Source organism: Prionailurus viverrinus, chromosome A1 (assembly GCF_022837055.1).
Source record: "Prionailurus viverrinus isolate Anna chromosome A1, UM_Priviv_1.0, whole genome shotgun sequence".
Lineage (NCBI taxonomy): Eukaryota > Metazoa > Chordata > Mammalia > Carnivora > Felidae > Prionailurus > Prionailurus viverrinus.
The window spans coordinates 207,715,942-207,738,157 of record NC_062561.1 but is presented as its reverse complement, the minus strand read 5'-3'; the positions used below and the strand labels follow the sequence as shown (position 1 = coordinate 207,738,157).

The following is a 22,216-nucleotide window of genomic DNA, read 5'->3' as shown; positions in this document are numbered from 1 at the left end:
ACTGAGCCACCCAGGCGCCCCTCCAGCCTAGCCTTCTAACTAGAACTGCCACCAGGTTTATTCAATTCCTTCTGAACACTTCTTCATGGTGTCCCACAGGCATTGCAACAAAACCCGAGTTTAGTGTTTCCCCCTCTTGCCTCCATTCTACTCTACTTCCTCAGTGAAATGAACAAATCACCTCTTTGCCATGGCCAGAAAACTGTCATCAAAGATTCCTATCTCCCTGGTAATATTTTTGCATATATGATCTCATGGAATGTTCACACAGCCTGTTACAGAAGGAAATGGGAGGGGGGCTGGAAGCTCCCTTTGATTTAGATATTCTCGTTAGAGACCTCCCTAATACAGCCAGTCCTGCCACTACCTTAGCCCACTCCTCATTTTCACACCATTTCAGAACCTGCTTCCTGATTTTCCAGCTTCAAGACTCATGACATCCACATCACCACCTTCCACATTTATCTTGATAATGAAAACTAACCTTAGTGCCACTGGGGGGTCCAAAACCTTCAATGACTTCTCATTACATTAGCACTTTAATTACTACTTGAAACTTTTCTTCATCTGCTCACAGCTTACTTACACCTCTAGATTCTTCCCTCTCTTGACAAACCACACTATCTGTGATTAAAGGACCAAGTAAATAATACATGACACAAGGCACTCAGTATTTCTGGTTCTCATTTCAGCCACACGTTGGTGATACTCATCTGGTCCTGAGTAGCCTCTGCCCAAGAAACACAAATTCCTCAGCAGTTCAGTAAGGTGATTAGGTGGCTCAGGTGTCCCTTTTACTGTCTCAATAGGATTAAGTGGGGCATCTTTTGTCAGACTGGGACCTACTGCCCAAACCTCAACCAATCCTCAGGATATTATCCAATTCATCAGACATGAACTTCTGCAAACTGACTCAACTGAATACACCTGTTTGCACTCTTCAGAATGTGCCAACCCAGCCCCATCTCTTTCCCATTGCTTCTCCCTGGGCTTTAAAATCACTTCTAATTCATCAGAGCGGTTTCATTTGGTCCATGTGCCTTCCATGGTCTGTGGGGAGAATTACCACGGAGCCAGAGTAGTTTTCAAAACTTACTCTGTGCTAAGGGTCACACGCATTGGCAAATGAAGTAAGCTCACCTTATACTCCAACACACAGGCCTTTGTTAATGCATCCCTGCCCACCAGTCCCCACACCCCATTCCCCTTTGCACCAATGCTTTTCCTGACCTAGTATTCAGTTAATTCCACAGGTCTTCAGGTCAGTGCTCATTTGCCTCAAAGCCTAGTTATTCTATACTGGCCATTACCTATCTTAATGGGTCCCTCCATCATTCAGGAACCAACTAGCAGTAACACTGGAAGATTTCAGAAACACTTTGCAATCAAGTCAGATTATTTCAGTTCAGTTCTCTCAAGCCAAAGTATAGCTAAGCCTTGAACGATGGAGGGTTAGCATGCAAACGTACCATGCAGTCAAAAATCCACGTGTAAATTCAATTCCCCCCAAACTTAACAATGGACTGGAAACTTTACTAGTTAACAGTCAACATGCATGTTATATATGTATCATACACCATATTCTTAGTCAAGCTAGATATAATGTGAAGAAATCATCAGGAAGATGTCTGTAGTGCTATACTGCATTTATTGAGACAGTTCAAACCTGGTTGTTTAAGGACCACCTGTATGTTTTAGATCAAAAGCAATTTCATAAACTTGAACCTAATTATTCAGGTGTCTACTGTAAAAGCACCTTTGCTTAACTATTTGTGCTCACAAACACATGAAAGTTTCCATTAGCCTTCTAGTTTACCAGTGAGCAGAGGCACTGAGGTTAGGAAAATCACACTAACAAATGGCAGCCAAGCTCCAGGAACCATACTCTTAATAGATCCCTAAAGTACAGAACTCGGTCATTTCAGATCTTGTGTCAGGAAGCCCAATATCGGTTTCTATCAGCAGGGGCTCCTGTACAACTGACTGTAAGCTGTGATCTGAAGTATGAGTTAGGAGCTAAAGAGAAAATCAGGAGGGCAAGACTTAGCTAGTATCCTGGCAAAGCATTATAGGGTGCAGTAAAGTAAGGTTAGTGAGGCACTGAAGATCACGAACATCCTCCACAGGTCAAGTTGCAATCAATGAAAGCTGTAAGTTAGACAGTACTTGACCACTCTATTTTATGGTGACTGTTCGAACACTCGTGCTCCACTTAATCTTCTCTGCTGTCACTCCAACTAAGTTGGCCTTGTCACATTTCAAATAACGGACAATAAACCACCAGAGCTGGGAAAGCATGGTAAAAAATTTCAGAGCACTTTAACACAGAAAGATCAATGATCATTTGAGGGTTACAAAAATTCTACTGGGGACCTTATTTATCATTGCCTTTTGTCCACAAATCCACATTTACATATTTCGCTTTCCTTTACTTTCTATTCAATCCACTGCGTTTGTGTATGGCCCTACAGACTTTCTCTTAACCCACCCCACTCAAGTGTTTTGGACTCCCACCTAGCAAGTAGCTTCAGGTATTCACTTAGCTGGCCACCTTAAATAACACATAAGCCTGTATACTAGACACCAACCAAGCGTTTTGGAGACTCGATGAGCTAACATCACCTTTCCAAAACTCATTCAACACCCGTCCTTCATGTTCTCACTGGTACTCCAAATCCTATCACATAGGATTAATGACCACTCTCCAATCATTAGACTATAGCAGATAAAGGCTACTAAAAGCAGTTATGCTTTCTCATTTACTCTAACATTTTAAATATCCATGTATGTCACATGAACTCTGCTGTGCTAACTCATACTTTCTTTCCATTATCTTCCAGTGTTGTCTGCTTGAAGACAACCCAGGTCAAAACTAGTGCCCCAGAACAGTAACTTAACAAGTAACTCTAATATTAAGTTGTCCTATCCCCAATCCTACAGTAATTCACTGATACAAGGCAATTAAAAATACCTTAGCACACCACATATTTTTTAAAACCAGAACATTTATTGTGTGACTAATCGTTGAAATCCTTAAGATGAACTGGATGCTGCAACAGCTGCCCTCTTGGGTTTAGGCGTTGTTCCTTCACGGAATCCATGCCTGCGTAATGTTAAAAACAAAACCATTACTTCAGCAACTCCAATATTTACATTTCAACTTTTACTAATACAGATTTAAATGAGCTTATCTCAGTTGAATGCTGAAATCAGTATCAAATTCATATGTTCAGACATTTATTTTTACAACATCATGGATAAGCTGCACCATTTTATTTATTACTTCTGCATCAAATCACCCATTTTAAGCATATACTTAACTGCAATTGGAAAAAAGGTCAACAATTTATTTGGTTGTACTGATCACTGGGCCAGTACTTCTTTCCAGATTAAGAGCCCTAAGGTTATTTGTGAAAACGTGTCCCTAGGCTATTGGGCAGTATCCTTTAACCAAGGCAAAAAAGGAGCAGGTTTAATGGCGGATATTTTCTAAACTGCTTAACTATGCTTTACATTTTTAACTTTTAATATGCATACACACTAAGGCAATTAAAAATACCTTAGCACACCACATATTTTTTAAAACCAGAACATTTATTGTGTGACTAATGGTTGAAATCCTTAAGATGAACTGGATGCTGCAACAGCTGTAGTTATCCCCCTTTTAAAGACTTCTGATCAGTTCATGCTCTTAAACTGACATTAAACTAGCAGACCACTCAATACTAAGCCCACACTACTGTATAATGCTTTTAAGGGCAAAGAAAGGTCATCTCAGCACATGAACATAAACACATGTAAGCGTGTGGTGTTTACAAAGCCTCAAAATTCCTTGTTATTTTTTAAAATTAGAAAATCTGGAATTGAGGGGGCAAAGGCCAGGGATTCCCCAACAAAGAATGATCTTAGTTGAGACCTAAGACACCTTAAAAGATGCCGTTAAAATGCAGTTTCTCTGAAAGTCCAGGTTGGAGCTGAAATTCTGCATTCTAACTCTAAAGCCTGGCTTTGACAAGACAGAAAGGTATCTTTCATTCTATACTAATGCAATAACTATGACAGTTTTCTATAGCAGATTTGCTCAAAGCCACAGAAGTGAAGGCCTGACCCCAGGCCTCATTCACCACTATTGTCCTGACAAATTTTGGTGAGAAAGATGTAGATTATCCCTGGTATTATTACATTTGAGGGAGTCTAGCTCAAATCACTCTACACGTTTATAGCTTATACTATTGCTCACTGAAAGATTAACAAAATGCAGATTAACTGATCTGAAGTTTACAGTGGCAGCAAAAAAACAAACAAAACAAAACCTTCCAATGAGTCATTCCCACCAACCAGGGTAGTATCCCTAGTTTACAGTAGATAAAGAGGTTCTTGTTTAAGCTCACAGAACCAATTACGATAGAAACACAAAAACCGTACCTGAATCTGCGGTATACAATTTTTAGGTGCCTCATTCGACCGGTCCCAGTGGTATTTCTTCTTTTAGCCTTGGCACTCCAGTTATCTAAAACATAAATTCAGGTCAGGTTCTAACTGGTTTTTCCTACACACGTTGTACGCACTGTCGGTCAATATACTTTAAAAAGTGCCTTGTTTTTTAAATCCACTTCGTCCACATACAGATGCACTTTTATGTTAAGTACCAAGTACTGCCCAAAGCCATGCCCACTTAGGTACAACTCAAACAGACTATTAACATCCCTTCCAACAGCTAATACAGTTGTGTTGAAACATCAATCAACTTACACTTTCTCTTTCGCTTGGCAGGATAGCCACATTTGCCACAGGTCGACTTCTGAAGGTGGTAGGCCTTCGAGCCACAGCGGCGGCACAACGTGTGCGTCTTATTGCGACGCTTTCCAAACGATGACGTCCCCTTCGTCTGCAAAGGGGATGAACGATTCGGAGATCTAATAATTTCTATATGAATTCCGATGTTTTCAGGATAAGAAAATTAACTCTTTAAGATTTTTAAAGACAATCTACGGCTGAAACTGCAGCGGAAGCTTCTAACTTTTTAAATGCTAAATTAACTACCAGCATTTCACGTTACCTAAAGCATTCTACAAGGGTTGCTGTATTTTGAAATCAGCTACGTTTTTTTTTAAAAGAAAAAAGTCGCAAGACGAAATAAGGTGGTGGTTTTCCTACGTATTCCGACCCCCAAAATCTAAGAGCTCCTGCCAGGTCTCCCCTTCAATGAATTCTTTTGCTTACAGAGCCAAACACTCCCAAAACATGCTGCTTTTTCCAGTTCTCATCCGAGGACAGGGCTGTGGGAGTTCCCCCAAAATCAAAGGGAGCAAGGGACCGAGAGTGGCGCCTGCTCCACGGATGCAGACTGAGTACCCCAGTTACAGTTAGGAGCCATTCTACTGGCCCCGTTGCTGCCCACCCGCTCCCCTTATCAGGAGCCTTGCCGGCCCCCTAAGGATGGCAAGGAGGACAACGCAGAGGATGAGGATGGAAGGCGATTCCATGAACCCTTGGAAGAAACTCACCATCTTGTTTCCGCAACCGAGACCAAAGAGGCCGGAAAAGAAGGCACTTCCGCTATATGGTGGCTCAGAAGCTTCCGCCCAGGAAAGTACTTCCGGCGGGACCAGTGCACCGTTCTCAAACGCCCGTAGCGCAGTGTGGGTGGGTCTAGAGGAGGATCCAGAGCCAGGCGGGGCCAATAAGGGTTTCAGGGCCGGGTGGCGGGAGGGCTCATAGCTTCCTGGTGTGCGAATGGGCGTGACTTCGCTGGACCCGCCTTGGCCGAGAGCAACGTTCACGCCAGACCTGCGTTCTTTGTGAGCCTGCTCCTGCTCTTCCACCTTCTCGGGTTCTCAGAGTTGTGGCCACACCGCAGATTTCAGTGGGGAACCTAGGGGTGTCCGTGCTGACCCTGCGCTACCGGCGTGAGGTGTTGGGTTCGGGATGGGACTGGAATCCCCAGCTGGGAGAAACTAGCGCTTCTGGCTAGACGCTCTTGGCTGAGCCGGTTCTTCCCTAGAGGTCGTCAGCGGTATGGAGAACACGGACCGGCCTCGGAAGAGCTGGGTTCCGAATCTAAAAACAAAGGCGAATCATGTTTTTTTCTAGCTGTAGTAATTTAGTGGCAAGTATTTTGATCTAAAATTATATTGTGTCAAGGGAACCTGTAGATGTAGTTTCCTGCACCCTGATGTGAGGAAATCTGATTTGGCCCCTTTAGGTAGGGCCTGGCAGTCTGTACTTAAGCACTTTTATTATTTAAAAAACATTTTTTAAGAGAGCACGTGAGGGTGGGGGAGAGGGGCAGAGGCAGGGAGAGAGAGAATCCCCAGCCGGCTCAGCTCAGGGCCCAACCTGGAGCGTGGTCCTACTGCTCTGGGATCATGACCTTAACCGAAATCAGTATTTTGTTGCTCAACAGACAGAGCCATTCAGGCACCACTAATTTGTTTCGTTTTAAGCCTCTTAAGTTTGTAGGAACTTATTAGAACCGTAGTAAGAAACAGCACCTAATGCAGAAAGTTCCTGGAATTGCAGTTTAGTCTGGGCACTTAAATGTTGGCCTCTTTATACCTTGGCTGCTGACCCCTCATCCCCGATGTGCCACTATCTCGAGGACAGAGACTGCCCTGTGAACATTTTTATTCCCAGCCCCTAGAAGAGAGTCTAGTACTTCTACAGCGACTGTTAACCTGTTCAAATTAAATGTCTGATTTCTAGAGTTCATTTTGTTCTGCTAGCAGTTATTCCATTACCTTTGCTAATATCTCACAAGTGACAGCCACTGAGGTGGCTCTAATGCCGTGGAGACCTACGTAAGCAAACAAATCTAAGCCCGTAAATGCCTCCATGTTGGGAAAGCAAAACATTAAGGAGAGGGTGCCTGGCAGTCAGAGCACGCGACTCTTGGTCTCAGGGTCTTGAGTGGGCGTAGAGAGGACTTAAAAAAACAACGAACCAAACAAAAAACAAACACAAAACCACTAAGGACAACCAGTTAAAACTAACTAGGCTTAAAGTTACACCCAATCAAGTCCTTGCCTTTCTTTGCTTCTGTACTTTCTGTTTTCCCAGGCTCTTGAAGTCTGAGACTCCTAACCACTTCTGGTTTGACACTGCCCTATTAGAATTCACTTTTGCTCAAACAAACTCTTCAAAATTTAAATATGCCTCAGTTTATCTTTTAACAGCCCCTTGTGATTACATTGGCCCCACCAGATAACTTCCTTAGCTCAAGATCAGCTGATTAGCAACCTTAATTACATCTGCAACCTTAATTGTCCTTTGCCATGTAACCTAACATATTTATAGGTTGTGTTAATAAGGACATAGACACTGGGGTGGGGGTGGGGGGATGGCACTCTGCCTAGCACAGGTGTCCAAATAAATGAGATTAGAAAAGGTAGGGCATGGGGCGCCTGGGTGGCGCAGTCGGTTAAGCGTCCGACTTCAGCCAGGTCACGATCTCGCGGTTCGTGAGTTCGAGCCCCGCGTCAGGCTCTGGGCTGATGGCTCAGAGCCTGGAGCCTGTTTCCGATTCTGTGTCTCCCTCTCTCTCTGCCCCTCCCCCGTTCATGCTCTGTCTCTCTCTGTCCCAAAAATAAAATAAAAAATGTTGAAAAAAAAATTTTTTTTAAAAAAGAAAAGGTAGGGCAGGTGGCAACCACTGAGGAACCAAAGCAGTATGACTGGCACTGTGTGAGATTCTTTTTTTACTCTCCCAGTTGTAGACAGGGAAAGTGAAATATTTTTGCTCTTTGATGTAAAGTAGTTGTTTTTGGTGTGCTTGATTCCACGCTATTTCGGTCCTAGTCAGGTTAACCCTTAGCTCTGCAAAGCCAATTCAGAACCTCCAGGTTCCTGTCCAAATGCCATGTTTAGGTCAGGAGTAAATGAACTTCTGAAACATGATATATGCTGCTACCTAGGTATTTGCTCTATGACATGTTGCCTTTCAGCAGAGAATGATGGAGACTACGTAAACACTGCATCCATGATTCTGGTACAATCCAAGGCTCTTGACCACCAGAACTTGGCACTAGCCCTCCTTTTCCCCCCCACCTATAGTAAATGAAATTACTGCTGACTTTTCTTTCTATTTTTTAAAAAAAAAATGTTTATTTTTGAGAGAGAGAGATTGTGACCAGGGGAGGAGCAGAGAGAAAGGGAGACACAGAATCCCAAGCCCAAGCAGGCTCTGTACTGTCAGCACAGAGCCCAACATGGGGCTCAAAGTCATGAACCGTGAGATCATGACCTGAACCGAAATCAAGAGCTGTCGACGCTCAACTGACTGAGCTACCCAGGTACACATTCAACTTTTAAAAAGAGTGTCTTGCTGCGTATAATCTTTTGGGACTTAAAGTTTTCCCTTAATATATGGTTATCTTCTGGGTCACTGAAGGTCATTCTTTTTGAATGGTGTATACTGTTAATGCAACACTAGAGTTTATTTATCCAGTATCCTGTTGATAGTTATTTAAATTGTTTTGTTTTCAGGTTCTTGTGAACTACATACCTATAAATAAAAACCACCCAGGTAGTTTTTTTAGAAAAATCAAAATGAAGTCTGCTAATAAAAACAAAAACTATGAAATATTAAAATAAACAGGAGTGTTTAAAGTAGAAAGTATGAATCCCCCTGTCATCATATCCTCAGAGTTAACCAGTGTTACCATTGGGCTATCTCTCTCCTGACTGTGTTCTTTTAAATCTGTATCTACATATGCATATAATATATGTATGCTATGCACATTTTAATTTTTTAAACAAAAATGGGATCTTAACTTGCTATCTTTCATAATGATATATCATGGGTATTACTAGCTGTCAATATGTATAACTCACTTCATCGTTTTTACTTATTTATGTATTTATTTTTTGTTAAGTAAACTCTGTCCCCACTGTGGGGATTAGGATCATGACCCTGGGATCAAGAGTCGCATGCTCTACTAAGCCTGACAGATGCCCTGCTTTCGTCCTTGTAAGCTGTTCTTTTCTGTTTCACCGTTGATGTATCAACATTTATTCCACAAATGCCCACTTTATTTAAATCTTGGTTATTTAAAATTTTTCTGCTATCATAAATAATGCTGTCACGAAGATTCTTACACATGTATCTTTGGGCATTTGTCTGATTATTTCCTTAAGAAATTTTCTAGAAGTGAAACTGCTGAGTTGAAAGGTATAAATTTGTATTATTTTCTACTTTTAAAGTGTTTATATATTTTGAGAGAGTGTGTGTGTGTGTGTGTGTGTGTGTGTAAGCAGGGGAGGAGCAGAGAGAGGGAGAGAGAGAATCCCAAGCAGGCTCCATGCCCAGCACAGAACCTGATGACATGAGGCTCAGGAACTGAGATCATGATCTCGGCTGAGATCAAAAGTCAGACACTTAACCGACTGAGCCACCCAGGCACCCCTTAATTTGTATTTTTATCTATCAGCATTTATTTATTTATTGCTGCATATTGCAGGATTTCTCTCTAGAAAGAATTAATCAATTCATTCTTATCACGAATAGAGCTCCGAGCAGGGAATACCTAGTCCAAACTAAATTTCAGGAGAGACTTCTCAGAGGAATTGACACTGGGGCTGAGTCAAAATGAGACTGAGTCAAGTGCGCAAAAGAGCAGATAAATAATCTATAGGGAGGCAGGCCTGGCTGGGTTTAGGGCTGGCTCCACCCCCCACCCCCCACTTGTTTGTACTTGCCCTCTCCAATGCTAGATATCTTTGACCTGTTTAATCTTTGCTGAATAGAATTACTCTTTGCCATTTTTTTAAACCTGTATTTGTTTACTATTGGAACGGTTTCAAAATCCATTTCCTGGTCTAGAGGACACAGGAACAATGGCTGCCAGGAGTGTTCCTTCAGAGATCATAGAAAAAGAACGAAAAAAGTTACTTGAAATCCTCCAACACGATCCTGATTCTGTCCTAGATTCGTTAACCTCTCGGGGGCTGATTTCTGAGGAAGAGTATGAGACTCTGGAGAATGTTACAGATCCCCTGAAGAAAAGTCGAAAGCTGTTAATTTTGGTACAGAAAAGGGGAGAGGTGAGCTGTCAGCATTTTCTCAAGTGTTTACTTAGTACTTTTCCAGAGTCAGCTACTGTTGGTGGCTTACAAAACGGTAAGTTGGATTTCTGTACTTTTTTGGGGGGTAAGAGTAAGAGTGACAAGGCAGATTCCCTGAAAAAAGAACATTATTGTCTTTTGTTTTCATTTGTCTTTCTCCTGGAGATAATTTTCACTAGCATATGAAAAAGGGGAAAAGTGTCCAGGATTTTAAAAGCAGGGAACAATGTATTTTATTGGTTTAGGGGATTGATAAGTTTTTGTTCAAACTGTATCCAAAACTTGCGGTTTTTTAGTGCTAGTATAAACTGCTTATTATTCAATAAGTAAATTCATGGATGTTTTACAACCCCAAGACCAAATGCTGCATCTTTCACTTAGTATAGCCATTTTGGAAATATCAGAAACATGATTTTGTAGCACACCTATATGGTGGATCAGTAACTTCATTTTTTTTCTGTGATAAGAATACCTGCAGAAGCCTACTCTTCTGAAACAATTCAAATGCTAATCCTTCAATGTTTAAAGATAATTAGTGGCAGATGAGGGAGTAATTCTTCCAGAATGGATTTTTTAGTGACTCTGTACATTACTACCAGAGACAGATGTAGCTCCTTTTTCTAAAAATCTAAAAAATATTGAAGATTATTTCAAGAGGTATTAGAGAGGTAGAGGTTCAGCCAAAAAGGTTCATGTTAACAGTCTGTAATGTAGGACAAGACCCATGTGCTTAGAGAAATAGATATTATTTCTAGAACTTACTATTCCAAATTAGAGCTATTTGCTTCCCAATTAGAAATTATTAGGATCAGATTTCATCAGCAACGGCCCTAGGAAATCTGACTTGGTTTTGGGTCACAGTAAATCCACAAGTCAGCACTATTCATAGGATTCAAATTTTCTGTTTCACTCATGTACTCTTTGAGTTTGCTATGAAGAGCCAAACTTTTGAGCAAGGTAGGAATGTGATCTGATTTTTTTCCAGTGAGAGAAAGAATGACAATTGACTTGTTATTTGTCTGGGAGATGCTAGGTATTCTTATCCTCCAGTTTTGAAATAAAGAAGAGAGATGATGCTTCGAGGTCTTTTTGTTAATTTGAAAAAACAAAATACCCCCCCCCCAACTTTCTTTTGCTTTTCAGAATTTTTAAAACATAAGAATATAGAACCTCTTCAAGCTATCGGGATAAGCAAGAATTCAGAAGATGTTTTTTCCTCTGGAGAGAAACAGCCCGAGAATCCTGAAATCACAGTGTCCTTCAAAGAGAAAGAACACCTGGATATGGGAATTTCTGAGTGCTTCAGGGACACGAAAACTACTTATAAGGAAGCTGCTTGGTCCTCAAGGGAAAATGAGGAGGAATACAACACACCAAAAGGCATATTGCCACATTTAGTTGAGAACGTTAAATATGAAATTCCAGCAACCATTGAGTATTTACAGGATGGACAGAGATACGAGGAGCCAGATGATTCTTTGTACTTAGGAAAAGAGGAATATTTTGAATCTGTTGTACACTCTGAAGATGGAGAAACCTCTGTGGAAGAAGAGGATTATAATGACTCAGAGCACGGTGTTTATGATGGCGAAGAGGGCGCTGCATATTCAGAGACCACACAGTTCTCTGATGAAGAACAGAGTTATGAGGATTCCGAAACTGGCATGTCATTCGCAGCAGAGGAGGAGAAAAGGATGGAAGGTATGGCCATACTATGTGGTAGTTGGGCCACAACTTATTTTTAGGTTTCCACGACACAATGGGGAGAAGGGGTAAGGAAAGGCACCAGAAAAGCAGCTACTCAGAAACTCCTTATGCCTCTCTAATTTGGAATTTCCTTATGGGTGGGGTTGACAGAGAGGAAGACCTAGGCCCTACAAAATGATGGACAATATAAGCAAAACTAAATACTGACTGTCAGCTTACAGGTTTCTGCAGTCACCTCCATGGTACATATAAGTTGCTAACCACTAACTTTGCTCAAATTAAGCCTCAAATTAAGCCTCTTAAGTCATTTCAGTGCCTTTGTGACCAGTCAGAGGGATATGGAGATTATGGGCCTAACTACTGAAGTGAAAATCAGAGAGGAGCTTATAATAATTGGATAAGATCCCAAAATATTGGTACTTGGCTTGATCCAGTCATAAATTATCATCTTGATAAGGGAAATTATATTGGTATCTTGAATTGGAATATTTCTGAATGAAAATTCAAAATGTTAGAAATGCTTCATTTGGAGAGATATTGTCTATGAAAATAAATATCACCAACTTCTGAGCAGAGAAGGGAAAGAAACATAGCTATTGTCTCACACTCAGTCCAAATCGTGGGGATCCATCATCCAGTTCTAGGTAGGAGAGGAGTAATGTCCTCCTCATCACACCTTGTATTAGTTTGCTACTGCTGCTGTAACAAAGTGCCACAAAGGAGGTAGCTTAAACAATAAACAACAGAAATGTGGCATCTCAGTTTGGAGGCCAGAAGTCTGAAATCAAGGTTGGTTACTTCTGAAGGCTGTAAAGAAGAATCTGTTCCTAGTTTCTGGCAGTTTGTTGGACATCTTTGGCATTCTTTGGCTTGTAAAAATATCCCTCTCGTCTGCATTCATAGTTGTCTCCCTGGGTGCATTTCTCTAGGTCCCTAGGTCTCTAGGTTCTCTAGGGGTGCATTTCCCCTTTTTATAAAGACATTAGTCATATTGGATCAGGGCTCACCCTAATACTTCATCTTTACTAATTATATCTGCAATGACCCTATTTCCAAATAATATCACGGAGGCATTGGGGGTTAGGAATTCAACATAGGAATTTGAAGGATACATAATTTAACCTACAACACAATTCTTTTTTTTTTTTTTTTCTTTTCAAATTTTTATTTGAATTGTAGTAAGTTAACATATAATGTAATATTGGTTTCAGGAGTAAAATTCAGTGATTCATCAGTTACATTCAGCACTCAGTGCTCGTCACAACAAGTGCCCTACTAATAATATCCATCGCCCACCTAGCCCATCCCCTGCCCACTTCCCTTCATCAACACTCAATTTGTTCTCTATTGTTAAGAGTCTCTTGTGGTTTGTTTCCCTCCTTCTTTTTTATTTTTTATTTTCTCCCCTCCCATATGTTCATCTGTTTTGTTTCTTAAATTCCACATATGAGTGAAATTATATGGTATTTGTCTTTCTCTGAATGACTTATTTCATTCAGCATAATACACTCTAGCTCCATCCGTGTCATTGAAAATTACAGTATTTCATTCTTTTTTTTTAATTAAAATATTTTGTGTTTATTTCTTTTTGAGAGAGAGAGAGAGAGAGACAGAGCATGAGTGGAGGGGGGGGCAAAGAGAGAGAGAGGGAGACACAGAATCCAAAGCAGGCTCCAGGCACAGAGCACCACGTGGGGCTTAAACTCATGAACCACGAGATCATGACCTGAGTTGAAGTCAGACACTTAACCTACTGAGCCACCCATATACCCCAAGAGTTCATTCTTTTTAACGGCTGAGTAATATTCCATTTACAACACAATTCTTGTTCCACCCTCATACCTTCCCAATCCATAGTCATTTTTAGGCCTCATTTTTTTTAAGTTTATTTATTTATTTTGAGAGAGAGAGAGAGAGCATGAGCATGAGCATGGGATGGGCAGAGAGAGGGGGAGAGAGAGAATCCCAAGGAGGCTCTGCACTGCTGGCATGGAACCTGACACAGGGCTCTATCTCACAAACTGAGATCAAGACCTGAGCCAAAATCATAAGTCAGATGCTTAAATGACTGAGCCACCCAGGCGCCCTAGAGCTCATTCTTAATTTTTAAAATTTATTTACATATTTCACTTATCGTATAGGGTTGACTTAATTATTCACTGCATAGTACCATCATTATACTGTGAAAAGCCCCATGTCTTTTTATTCCCTTTTTTCTTTATTCCCCATTCCCCTTATTCTATAGGTAACATTCTAATATTATGGTGTGTTTCTTGCATGTTACTGTTTACTTTGTATGATCTTCTTTTCTATGTCAGTTATTTAGTGTAATAATAGAGCTTATCAAAATTCAGTTGCTTAAAACAATAAGTGTGTGTTATTATTCATGTGTCTGTAGTTGGCTGGGCAGTTCCTCTGGTCTTTCCTGAGTTTTCTCATGTGTCTGTGGTCAGCTGGCTATAGACTAGTCTGTCGTCTTCTGTCAGTCTAGTCTGGACTTATTCTCGGACTAGATGGGGCATATTCTTACGGAGAGGACACAGGAATATGAGAGAAGGCAAGAGGGAGAGAGAGAAAGAGACAGAAGAGAAGGCTTAGATTTAGTACTATCATGCCATCTGAATTAGTTTCCTAGGGCTGAAGAAAGCACTACACAAGGGTAGCTTAGGACAATGGGAGATTTATTGTCTCATAGTTATGGAGGCCAGAGTTCTGAAACCAAGGTGTTAGCAGGGTCAAGGGCTCTCTGCAGGCATTAGGGAAAGAGCCATTCCAGTACTCTCTAGTTTCTGGTAGCCTCAGTTATTTCCTGGCTTTAAATGCCCATCTTCTCTCTGTGTGTCTTCAATCACTTTCCCTCTGTGCATGTCTCTGTTTTCAAATTTCCCTTTTTTGTAAGGACACCAGTCATACTTCATGGGAGCTCACCCTAATGACCTCATTTTAATTTGACCTCTTTAAAGATTTTGTTTACAAATAAGGCCACATTCTGAGGTACTGGGGACTTCAACACAATTTTTTTTTTGGGGGGGGAGCACAATTCAACCCATAACACCATCACTTTTGCCACATTCTGTTGGCCAGAGTATGTCACACAAAGACAGTTGTGACATACTCAAGAGTTGGGGAAAACAGATTCAAGAGTTGGGGAAAAACAGATACCACTTCTTACAAAGTAATATTGCAGAAATCCAAAATATATCCAGAAAGCCATTAATTGGGGCTATTTTTTGCAATTAATCTAGGACCTTTAGTAAAACATGTCAAGGAAAGTTTCAGTAATAATGTAGTTCTGACTTGCAATGTAATTCTAGTAGCTAACCAATCCAGTCTAGTTGGCTGGAGGCATGAGGCTAACTCTGTCTTTTTCCTCTGTAATATTTGTTTGTCTATGCAGCTAGGAACTCAAAAAAAAATCCAAATGTATCTGATTCAAAGGAGAAACATCATTATGTTTTTTGTTATGTTAAATTTCATGACAAAAAAAATCACAGTGTCAAATCTAAGTCTCAGGAAGGCTTATGGTGTTGCTTTGTGTGCTCTGCACTGTATAAGGTCAACTTGTGTATAGACTATAGCAATCAGCTCCCTTCCCTTCCAGCTTACAGTTGAGTTCATCCAGTGGCAGGAACCCATATATTTACCATTTCCTGTGCCCTTTCTTCCTGAAGATCTAAGATTTAATGTGATGTTGTTTCCGTTTAGCCTGAAGAATTTTTATTTATTATTATTTTTTTTTAATTTCTTTTAGTGTAGGCCCATTAGTGGGAAATTCTCTTATTTTTTGCTTATTGAGAAATGTCTTTATTTTGCCTTCATTCCAGAAGGATATTTTTGCTAGATATTGAATTATAGATTGACAGGTTTTCTGCCTTCAGCACTTTATGGATGCCATTCCTGTCTTTTGGCTTCCATTGTTTCTGATGCTAAGTCTACAGTTATTTTATCATTGTTCCCTGTAAGTGTTATTTTTTTTACGTAAAAAAAATTTTTTTTAGCAGTTGACTCTTATATAGTTAGATATGATTTTCTTTGTTTTTATCCCCCTTAGGATTTGCAGAATCTGTAAAAAATTTTTTAACCAAATTTGGAAAATCTTCAGCCATTATTTATCTAAATATATATTTCTGTCCCACTTGTTCCCTCCTCTCTTTCTGACACTTCAAGTACATATATGTTAAAGATTTTATTACTCTTCCATGGGTTCTAAGGCTTTATACATTGGACTCAAATTCAAGAATCTCCTTTCAGTAGGTGGCAGCTAAAATCATTTCTTTTTGCCTTAGCTGGGGTATTTTCATAAATTTTAAGTTTACAAACATATATTGGGTTCTAGATATTATTGCTTCTTAACTTTTTTTCTTTTTATCCATTTCTGTGCTTGTTGATTGTATCATTGTTGCTCTATATAAGATTCATTTACTCTGTTGCTTCTGGGTATGGTATCCAGATGAGCTCTGTAGTAGTCAGGAAAGACTAACAAGTCCTTACCTTGTCAGTACTTGGCCTGGGCTGTGTGGGTACCAGTTTTTGTGCTGAAGAAACAGAGGATTGTTGTCCAAAGGCAAAATAGGTGATAGGCAAGAGCAGGACCTAAAAGCTTTCCTGAAACCTAGCCTCTCACTGCCTCCCCTGGGAACCCTTTTTACTAGCCCCAACTCCTCCCTTACCTTCTTAGCCCAACACATATTCCACTTGAAGCAACTTTTAGACTGTCCAAGGATTTCTTAGTTATCTTTGTTAATCCTTGAAATCCATACCTTTCTCTCACTTCTGTTGTTTCTTACCAGGCTAATTTTATAGGGGATCCAAGAAGCTTATGCTCGTTTGCCAGGAGTAAATACTACCAGGAGTAGAAAAAAGTGCTCTCTGACCTTCTTTCTCTAAACACTATCTCTGTATTCCCAAGAAGTGGTTAGGAGGTATATTAGGAAATGGGAGATTAGGAGAAAGTAGGTACAGCACATAAATTCTGAGGAAACTTTAATGGACATAAAATCTTTCATTTCTCCAAACTGTAGCAAGAGATGCATTTAAGAAAGAAATCAGGAGCACCTGGGTGGCTCAGTCAGTTAAGGGTCGAGCTTTGGCTCAGGTCATGATCTTGGGGTTTGTGAGTTTGAGCCAGTGTCAGGCTCTGTGATGACAGCTCAGAGCCTGCAGACTGCTTCGGATTCTGTGTCTCTCTGTCTCTCTCTCTCTGCCCTCCCCACTCATCCTCTGTCTGTCTCTCTCTCAAAAATAAATAAACATTAAAAAAAGAAATTAAAAACCAGAAAGAGAAAAAGAGAAAGAGAAAGCAAGAAAGCAAGCAAGAAAGAAAAAGAAACCAGTATCGGGGTGCCTGGGTGGCTCAGTCAGTTAAGCAGCAGACTCTTGATTTCGGCTCATGTCATAATCTCACCGTTCTTGAGTTCAAGCCCTGCATCTGGCTCTGTGCTCACAGCATGGGCCTACTTTGAATCCTCTGTCTCCCTCTTTCTGCCCCTCCCCTGTACACACTCTCTCTGAAAAATAAACAAACATTAAAAAATATTAAAAAAACAAATCAGTATCATCCTAGAGAATTCCTCATACACGTGTGCATATCATGGAATATTAGCAAGGTTTTTCATCATTGCATACAAACATTAGCCAAAAAATTGGAAAACCTAAATGACCATCAGTAGACAATGGTTAAATAAGTAATGGTCCGTCCAAATCATGAAGTACGATGGATTAGCTAAAAATGAATTAAGTCAATCTGTGTATGAACTGACTTAGAAGAATTTGCAAAGAACACCATTAAGTGAAACGAAGTCAAAGAATCATTTATTTAGGATAATATGATTTATGTAAAAATAAAATAGCATCCACTGAACCAAATGATATATTTCTCTGTGTTCATGCATTACCTATATACTTGCATAGAAAAAGGATGGGAAGCAAATATACGTAACATATTGGCATCTCTTAGAAGGAAAATGGAATTGGCAGACTGGCAAAAAGGAACTTTCACTATATTTGTATCGTTCCATCTTCTTACAACGAAAAAGTCAATTACTCACTTAATTTTAAAAGTCAGTGAAGGTAGCTTAGATTCTGAATGTGACATTCACTGAGTATCTTTTTCCCTACAGAAAGAAAAAAGGTATTTAAAGATGTCCTGTCATGTTTGAACATGGATAGGAGCAGAAAGCTTCTGCCAGATGTTGTTAAACAATTCTCCTTAGATCGAGGATGTATGTGGACACCTGAGACTCCAGGAGACTTAGCCTGGAATTTCCTGATGAAAGTTCAAGCGCTGGATGTCACGGCCAGAGATACAATCCTCAGACACAAGCTTCTGGGTGAGGGTAACAAAGAGCAACTGCTGACTGGAGTAGAGAATTTGGAAATTAGAGACATACAAACCATTAATCCCTTTGATGTTCTTTGTGCATCTATGCTCTGTTCAGACAGCTCGTTGCAACGTGAGGTCATGTCAAACATGTATCAGTGCCGGTTTGCTCTTCCCCTGCTCCTGCCAGATGCAGAAAACAACAAAAGCATCTTAATGCTGGGGGCCATGAAGGGCATTGTGAAGAAGTGGTCAGCACAATCTTCAGGAGGGCCTACAGGGGATACAGAAAAGTGCCTGACTCTCATGAAGATGCCTGTCATCTCTTTTGTGCGCCTAGGATACTGTAGCTTCTCCAAGTCCAGAATCCTCAACACACTGCTTGTCTCTGACCAACTAAAATCACACAAAATCTTTCTCCATCAGGATTTTACCGGCCCGGTGTTTCCCCGGCAGATCTCTGACGGCCTGGTAGAGATAATGTGGCATTTTCCTGATAGCAATGGTCTAATGGAAAATCCTAGTGTTTTCCAAAAGCCTGTTGCTCTGGCCAACCTTCGTGGAGATCTAGAAAGTTTTTGGACACAGTTTGGTTTCTTGGTGGAAGTTTCCTCAGCTGTGTTTTTTTTCACTGACTACCTAGGTGAGAAGGAGTGGGACTTGCTAATGTTTTTAGGAGAAGCTGCCACCGAGAGATTCTACTTTGTCCTCAGTCCCCAGGCCCAGGAGAGTGAAGAGACACAGCTTTTCCAGACGACTCTGAAGTTGAAGCCATCACAGCTACTGTTTTGGAAGGGGGAGGCACCTGGGGAGAGAGGGAAGAATATTGAGGGTCTTCAAGCTGCTCTCCAGGAAGTGATGTCCTCTTCGCTCAGATGTGTGTCTGTGGAGGACATGGGCTCCCTGGCCAGGGAGTTGGGAATCCAGGTAGACCAAGACTTTGAGGATGTTCAGGGGATTCAAACTCCCCCTAGTGAAAATTTGTCTGGAACAGCTAAAGATGAGAGACAACAAAGACCCAGTCAGTCAGAAAGCTCATGTGAAAGCCCAGCTGTGATGCCTGGAGAATCTGGGGCTAGCCAGAATCTCCAGAATTTCTACCTCCTCCCAGGATTCATGCCTCGTCTGGAAAACTGTCCTTTACCAACCAGAATTGGAGGGAACTTTAGCCACGTTTCTTTGAAAGCCCCCTGGGTTACGGGCTCCCACTTTGGGTCAGAGCAGAGGTCTAAGTGGTTCCATCCCTGGCCCTTTCAGAAAACAAGGGCCTATGGTCGAGGTAAAAGTTTTGGCTTTCGGTACTTCCAGCCCCAGAGATTTTATTCACCTGGAAGATTCACGAAATTTTCAAGAACTGCTTTGGGACATCCTATGTCTAAAACAATTGGAGGACTACCAAGACCTGTGTCTCAGCATGTACACGCCTGGTCCAGGAGACCACAGACAACAGGAGCTCTTGAAAGGTCTGGGGTAGTGGTCTCCCAGGTAGGTCACTCCCACTCCCTGGGTCTGCAGCCAGCAGAAGCAGCTGGGAAGCCACAGCCTAAGCAAGGTTACACCCATAGAACACAGCCACCAAGGGCACCTGGGAAACCTATGAAAACAACATCCCATATTGAAGGTTTTTACCCTCAGGCCTTTCAACCAGCAGGAGCCACAAAAAAACCTTTAGGGCCTGCCTCTCATCAAGGAGCCAAACTGAAGACACAGGATGGGCCTTTAAATCCAGCCTTCCAAAGGTCCAGTAGCAAATGTTTACCCAGCTCTCAGTTCAAACCCAGTCAGCCCAAGCCATCCCAGGTCAAACACTCTCAACCTGTGCCCTCTCAACCCAAACCCACTCAAACAAAACCCACTGAGTGCCACCCCTCCCACGCTAAGCTTTGTCCACCCAAACCCACTCAGCCCAAACCATGCCCATCCCAGTCCTCCCAGTATAAGCCTTCTCAGCCCAGGGCCATTCAACCCAAGTCATCTAAGACTAGTCCTGCACAGGCTAAGGCATACTATGCAAGAGCAGGGCCCAAGAAGGCTGGGAAACATTAAAGTTCTTACTCTAGAGACCTATGAAACGTATCCTTAACCCAGACCATTGCTATCATGTGGTAACCTAAAGAAGAGTGGTAGTCATGGTAAGAGACCACTATTATTAGCATGACACAGGAAAAGAAAAGATATACACAACCTAAACGGTATCATTAAAACATTTGTAAGAATGATTTTTTCCAACAGGAAAAATATGAAACAATTAAGAGTAGAATCGAGGAGTAAATAAATGAACTAAATCCAACCTTGAGTATTAGGTGATATATAACCTGAATCCGAGGAATGGGGCTGTTGAGACCACCCCATAAAATAAGGCTCAGGCTGCCTGATTGTTGCAACAAAAATTGCTCTAAATGTTGGCTGCTCCAGAGGTGTCTTGGTCAAAAGTTTGTGGTCAATATCAGCCACTAAGCAGATAACCTTGTTTGTTTGGGGGATGTTTAAATCAACTTACTTGTGATAATAGTTCCAATTTGCTTGGATAATATAACTCTCTCATTTGACCCTTACATATAGAAATAACGAACTAACAACCAATGATATAAATTATTTTGCATTAACTTGGGTATGATTTGACTATGTTTTATACTTAAAATGTTTGTAATAGTTAAGATAATTTGGCTTATTAGAGGATCTTATACATTGTCCTCAAGATTCCAACTTAAAATGTATACTTGAGTTTTTAATTTTAGAGTTGTGACTTTTTAAGTTGAAAAGATTAAGATAGGTTTACAAAGCTTGTAAAAAGCATTGCAATGTTTAACAGAACTTAAGATTTACAAAATTTACAATTTTAATTCATTGGATTCATTATTATCCTAAACATACAGGTAAGTTCTGCTAATTAGAAGGATAAGTAAAAGGAATGTATTAAATTTAGAATATTCAAGCAAAGTTTAATTGTAAATGACATCAAATATTATTAAAAGGTCACTTTAAAGATTCATGTTAAAATTCACTAGATGTAGAAATAAAATAATAAGATTTGTAAATTGGATTAAGACCTCTGTTTTTGGATTTTGATTTTTAAAAAATTAATACTAATTTTTAAGTACTAAAATAACCCTGCTTGTCTTTCCTGGTTTTTTTTTTTTTTTTCTTTTTTGCCTTGAAGGACACCAAGGGAAAAAAATCATATTGATTCATAGTTAAGAAATGATCTTTAAAAAGGAATAACTAATCTCTGAGAATATTCTCATACTATAATAGGTATCCTTCATTTGTGCCTGTTTTAAGCAATTAATATTGAGTATTTAGAGGGTGCTAAATCTCTAAAGGTTATTGAAAGGATGAAGAAAGAAGGGACTATGCATGTAGATTTTTCTATTTGTCTTTTCAAGAGAAAAAGCATAACTATCATGACTACAAAATCTTTGATGTTAAAGTGGAGCTTCTCAATGAAAATAATCTTTTTGTTGTTTAAACTTTTGAAATGAGCAATATTAGTGATGTTTTAAAAATGTTTTTCTGAACATTTCTTCAAGATTAGCTATTGGAGGAGAGAACTTGTTGGGCTCTTTGTCACCAACAGATTCTGTGTCAGTTTGGGTCATGACAATACATATGTGGTTTATTCAAATCGGACACCTTTAGGAGAGTTTAATAATGGGACTATTTATAAAGGGCTGGACAAGAGGTATAAACAGTATAAAAGAGAGGGCAGCACACTGGATGTGAGTGTGAGGCACGTTGTCACCCCAAGATCTGAAGGGAGAGAAGGGGTCAGTGCTTTCTCCAGTCAGAAGAGCTGTGTAGGAAGGGTCTTGGGTCTGGCTGGTTGAGGGGGACAGCAGGCTACAGTGATCCACAGGGAGTGATTCCGGGGAATAAATATTTACTCCACACCCGATCTGATGGTGCATCCCCTTGGCCAAAGCCAACCAGAAACCAGGAAACAAGGAACCCACTTAGGCAGTTCATGTTGATCAGTCTTAGGGTTCAGAGCAAGGTGGAGAGTGAACCTGGAGGGGCAAACAGATGGCACTTAACAGATTTCTCCCTTTCCATTTCATTCTTCCTTCCTTTTCTCTTTTCTCCCTTCTTCCTTCTCTTGCACTTATTTATTGAGCATATATTATGTGT

The 22,216-nt window shown here is 40.6% G+C and overlaps 2 protein-coding genes and 1 non-coding gene across 7 annotated transcripts in view; 1 reads left to right on the top strand and 2 right to left on the bottom strand.

The window, feature by feature from the left end:
- Positions 1-2,985: 2,985 nt before the first annotated feature.
- On the bottom strand, positions 2,986-5,598 carry RPL37 (ribosomal protein L37). Its single transcript, XM_047823447.1, has 4 exons — positions 5,508-5,598; positions 4,753-4,888; positions 4,426-4,510; positions 2,986-3,103 (listed from the first exon to the last, which is right to left on the bottom strand). The coding sequence occupies exons 1-4, from the start codon at positions 5,508-5,510 to the stop codon at positions 3,034-3,036; spliced, it is 294 nt and encodes a 97-aa protein (XP_047679403.1). The 5' UTR covers positions 5,511-5,598; the 3' UTR covers positions 2,986-3,033.
- Positions 3,185-3,264, bottom strand: LOC125147531 (small nucleolar RNA SNORD72). The gene has a single exon (XR_007145231.1). It is a non-coding gene; the product is annotated as a small nucleolar RNA SNORD72 (small nucleolar RNA).
- Positions 5,347-22,216, top strand: part of CARD6 (caspase recruitment domain family member 6) — a 43,220-nt gene continuing 26,350 nt past the window's right edge. For 2 of the 5 annotated variants that reach the window (XR_007144824.1, XM_047823305.1), the window contains exons 1-3: positions 9,417-10,117; positions 11,206-11,763; positions 17,889-19,573. Coding sequence is in view for 4 of the 5 variants with exons in the window: in XM_047823305.1 (XP_047679261.1) it covers positions 9,835-10,117; positions 11,206-11,763; positions 17,889-19,573 (2,526 nt within the window). In the remaining variant the exon portion in view is untranslated. Of the gene's footprint in view, positions 5,802-8,275; positions 8,969-9,416; positions 10,118-11,205; positions 11,764-17,888; positions 20,252-22,216 lie in introns of those variants that run through there. The other 3 variants (XM_047823297.1, XM_047823290.1, XM_047823283.1) reach the window with 3 other exon arrangements.

Bases quoted from the DNA above. Each gene is read 5' to 3' on its own strand.
- RPL37 (XM_047823447.1), bottom strand. The intron at 4,511-4,752 runs GTAAGTTGATTG...TTTATGTTTTAG, and splicing joins TGCCAAGCGAAAGAGAAAGT to ATAACTGGAGTGCCAAGGCT. The intron at 3,104-4,425 runs GTACGGTTTTTG...AACATTACGCAG, and splicing joins ATTGTATACCGCAGATTCAG to GCATGGATTCCGTGAAGGAA.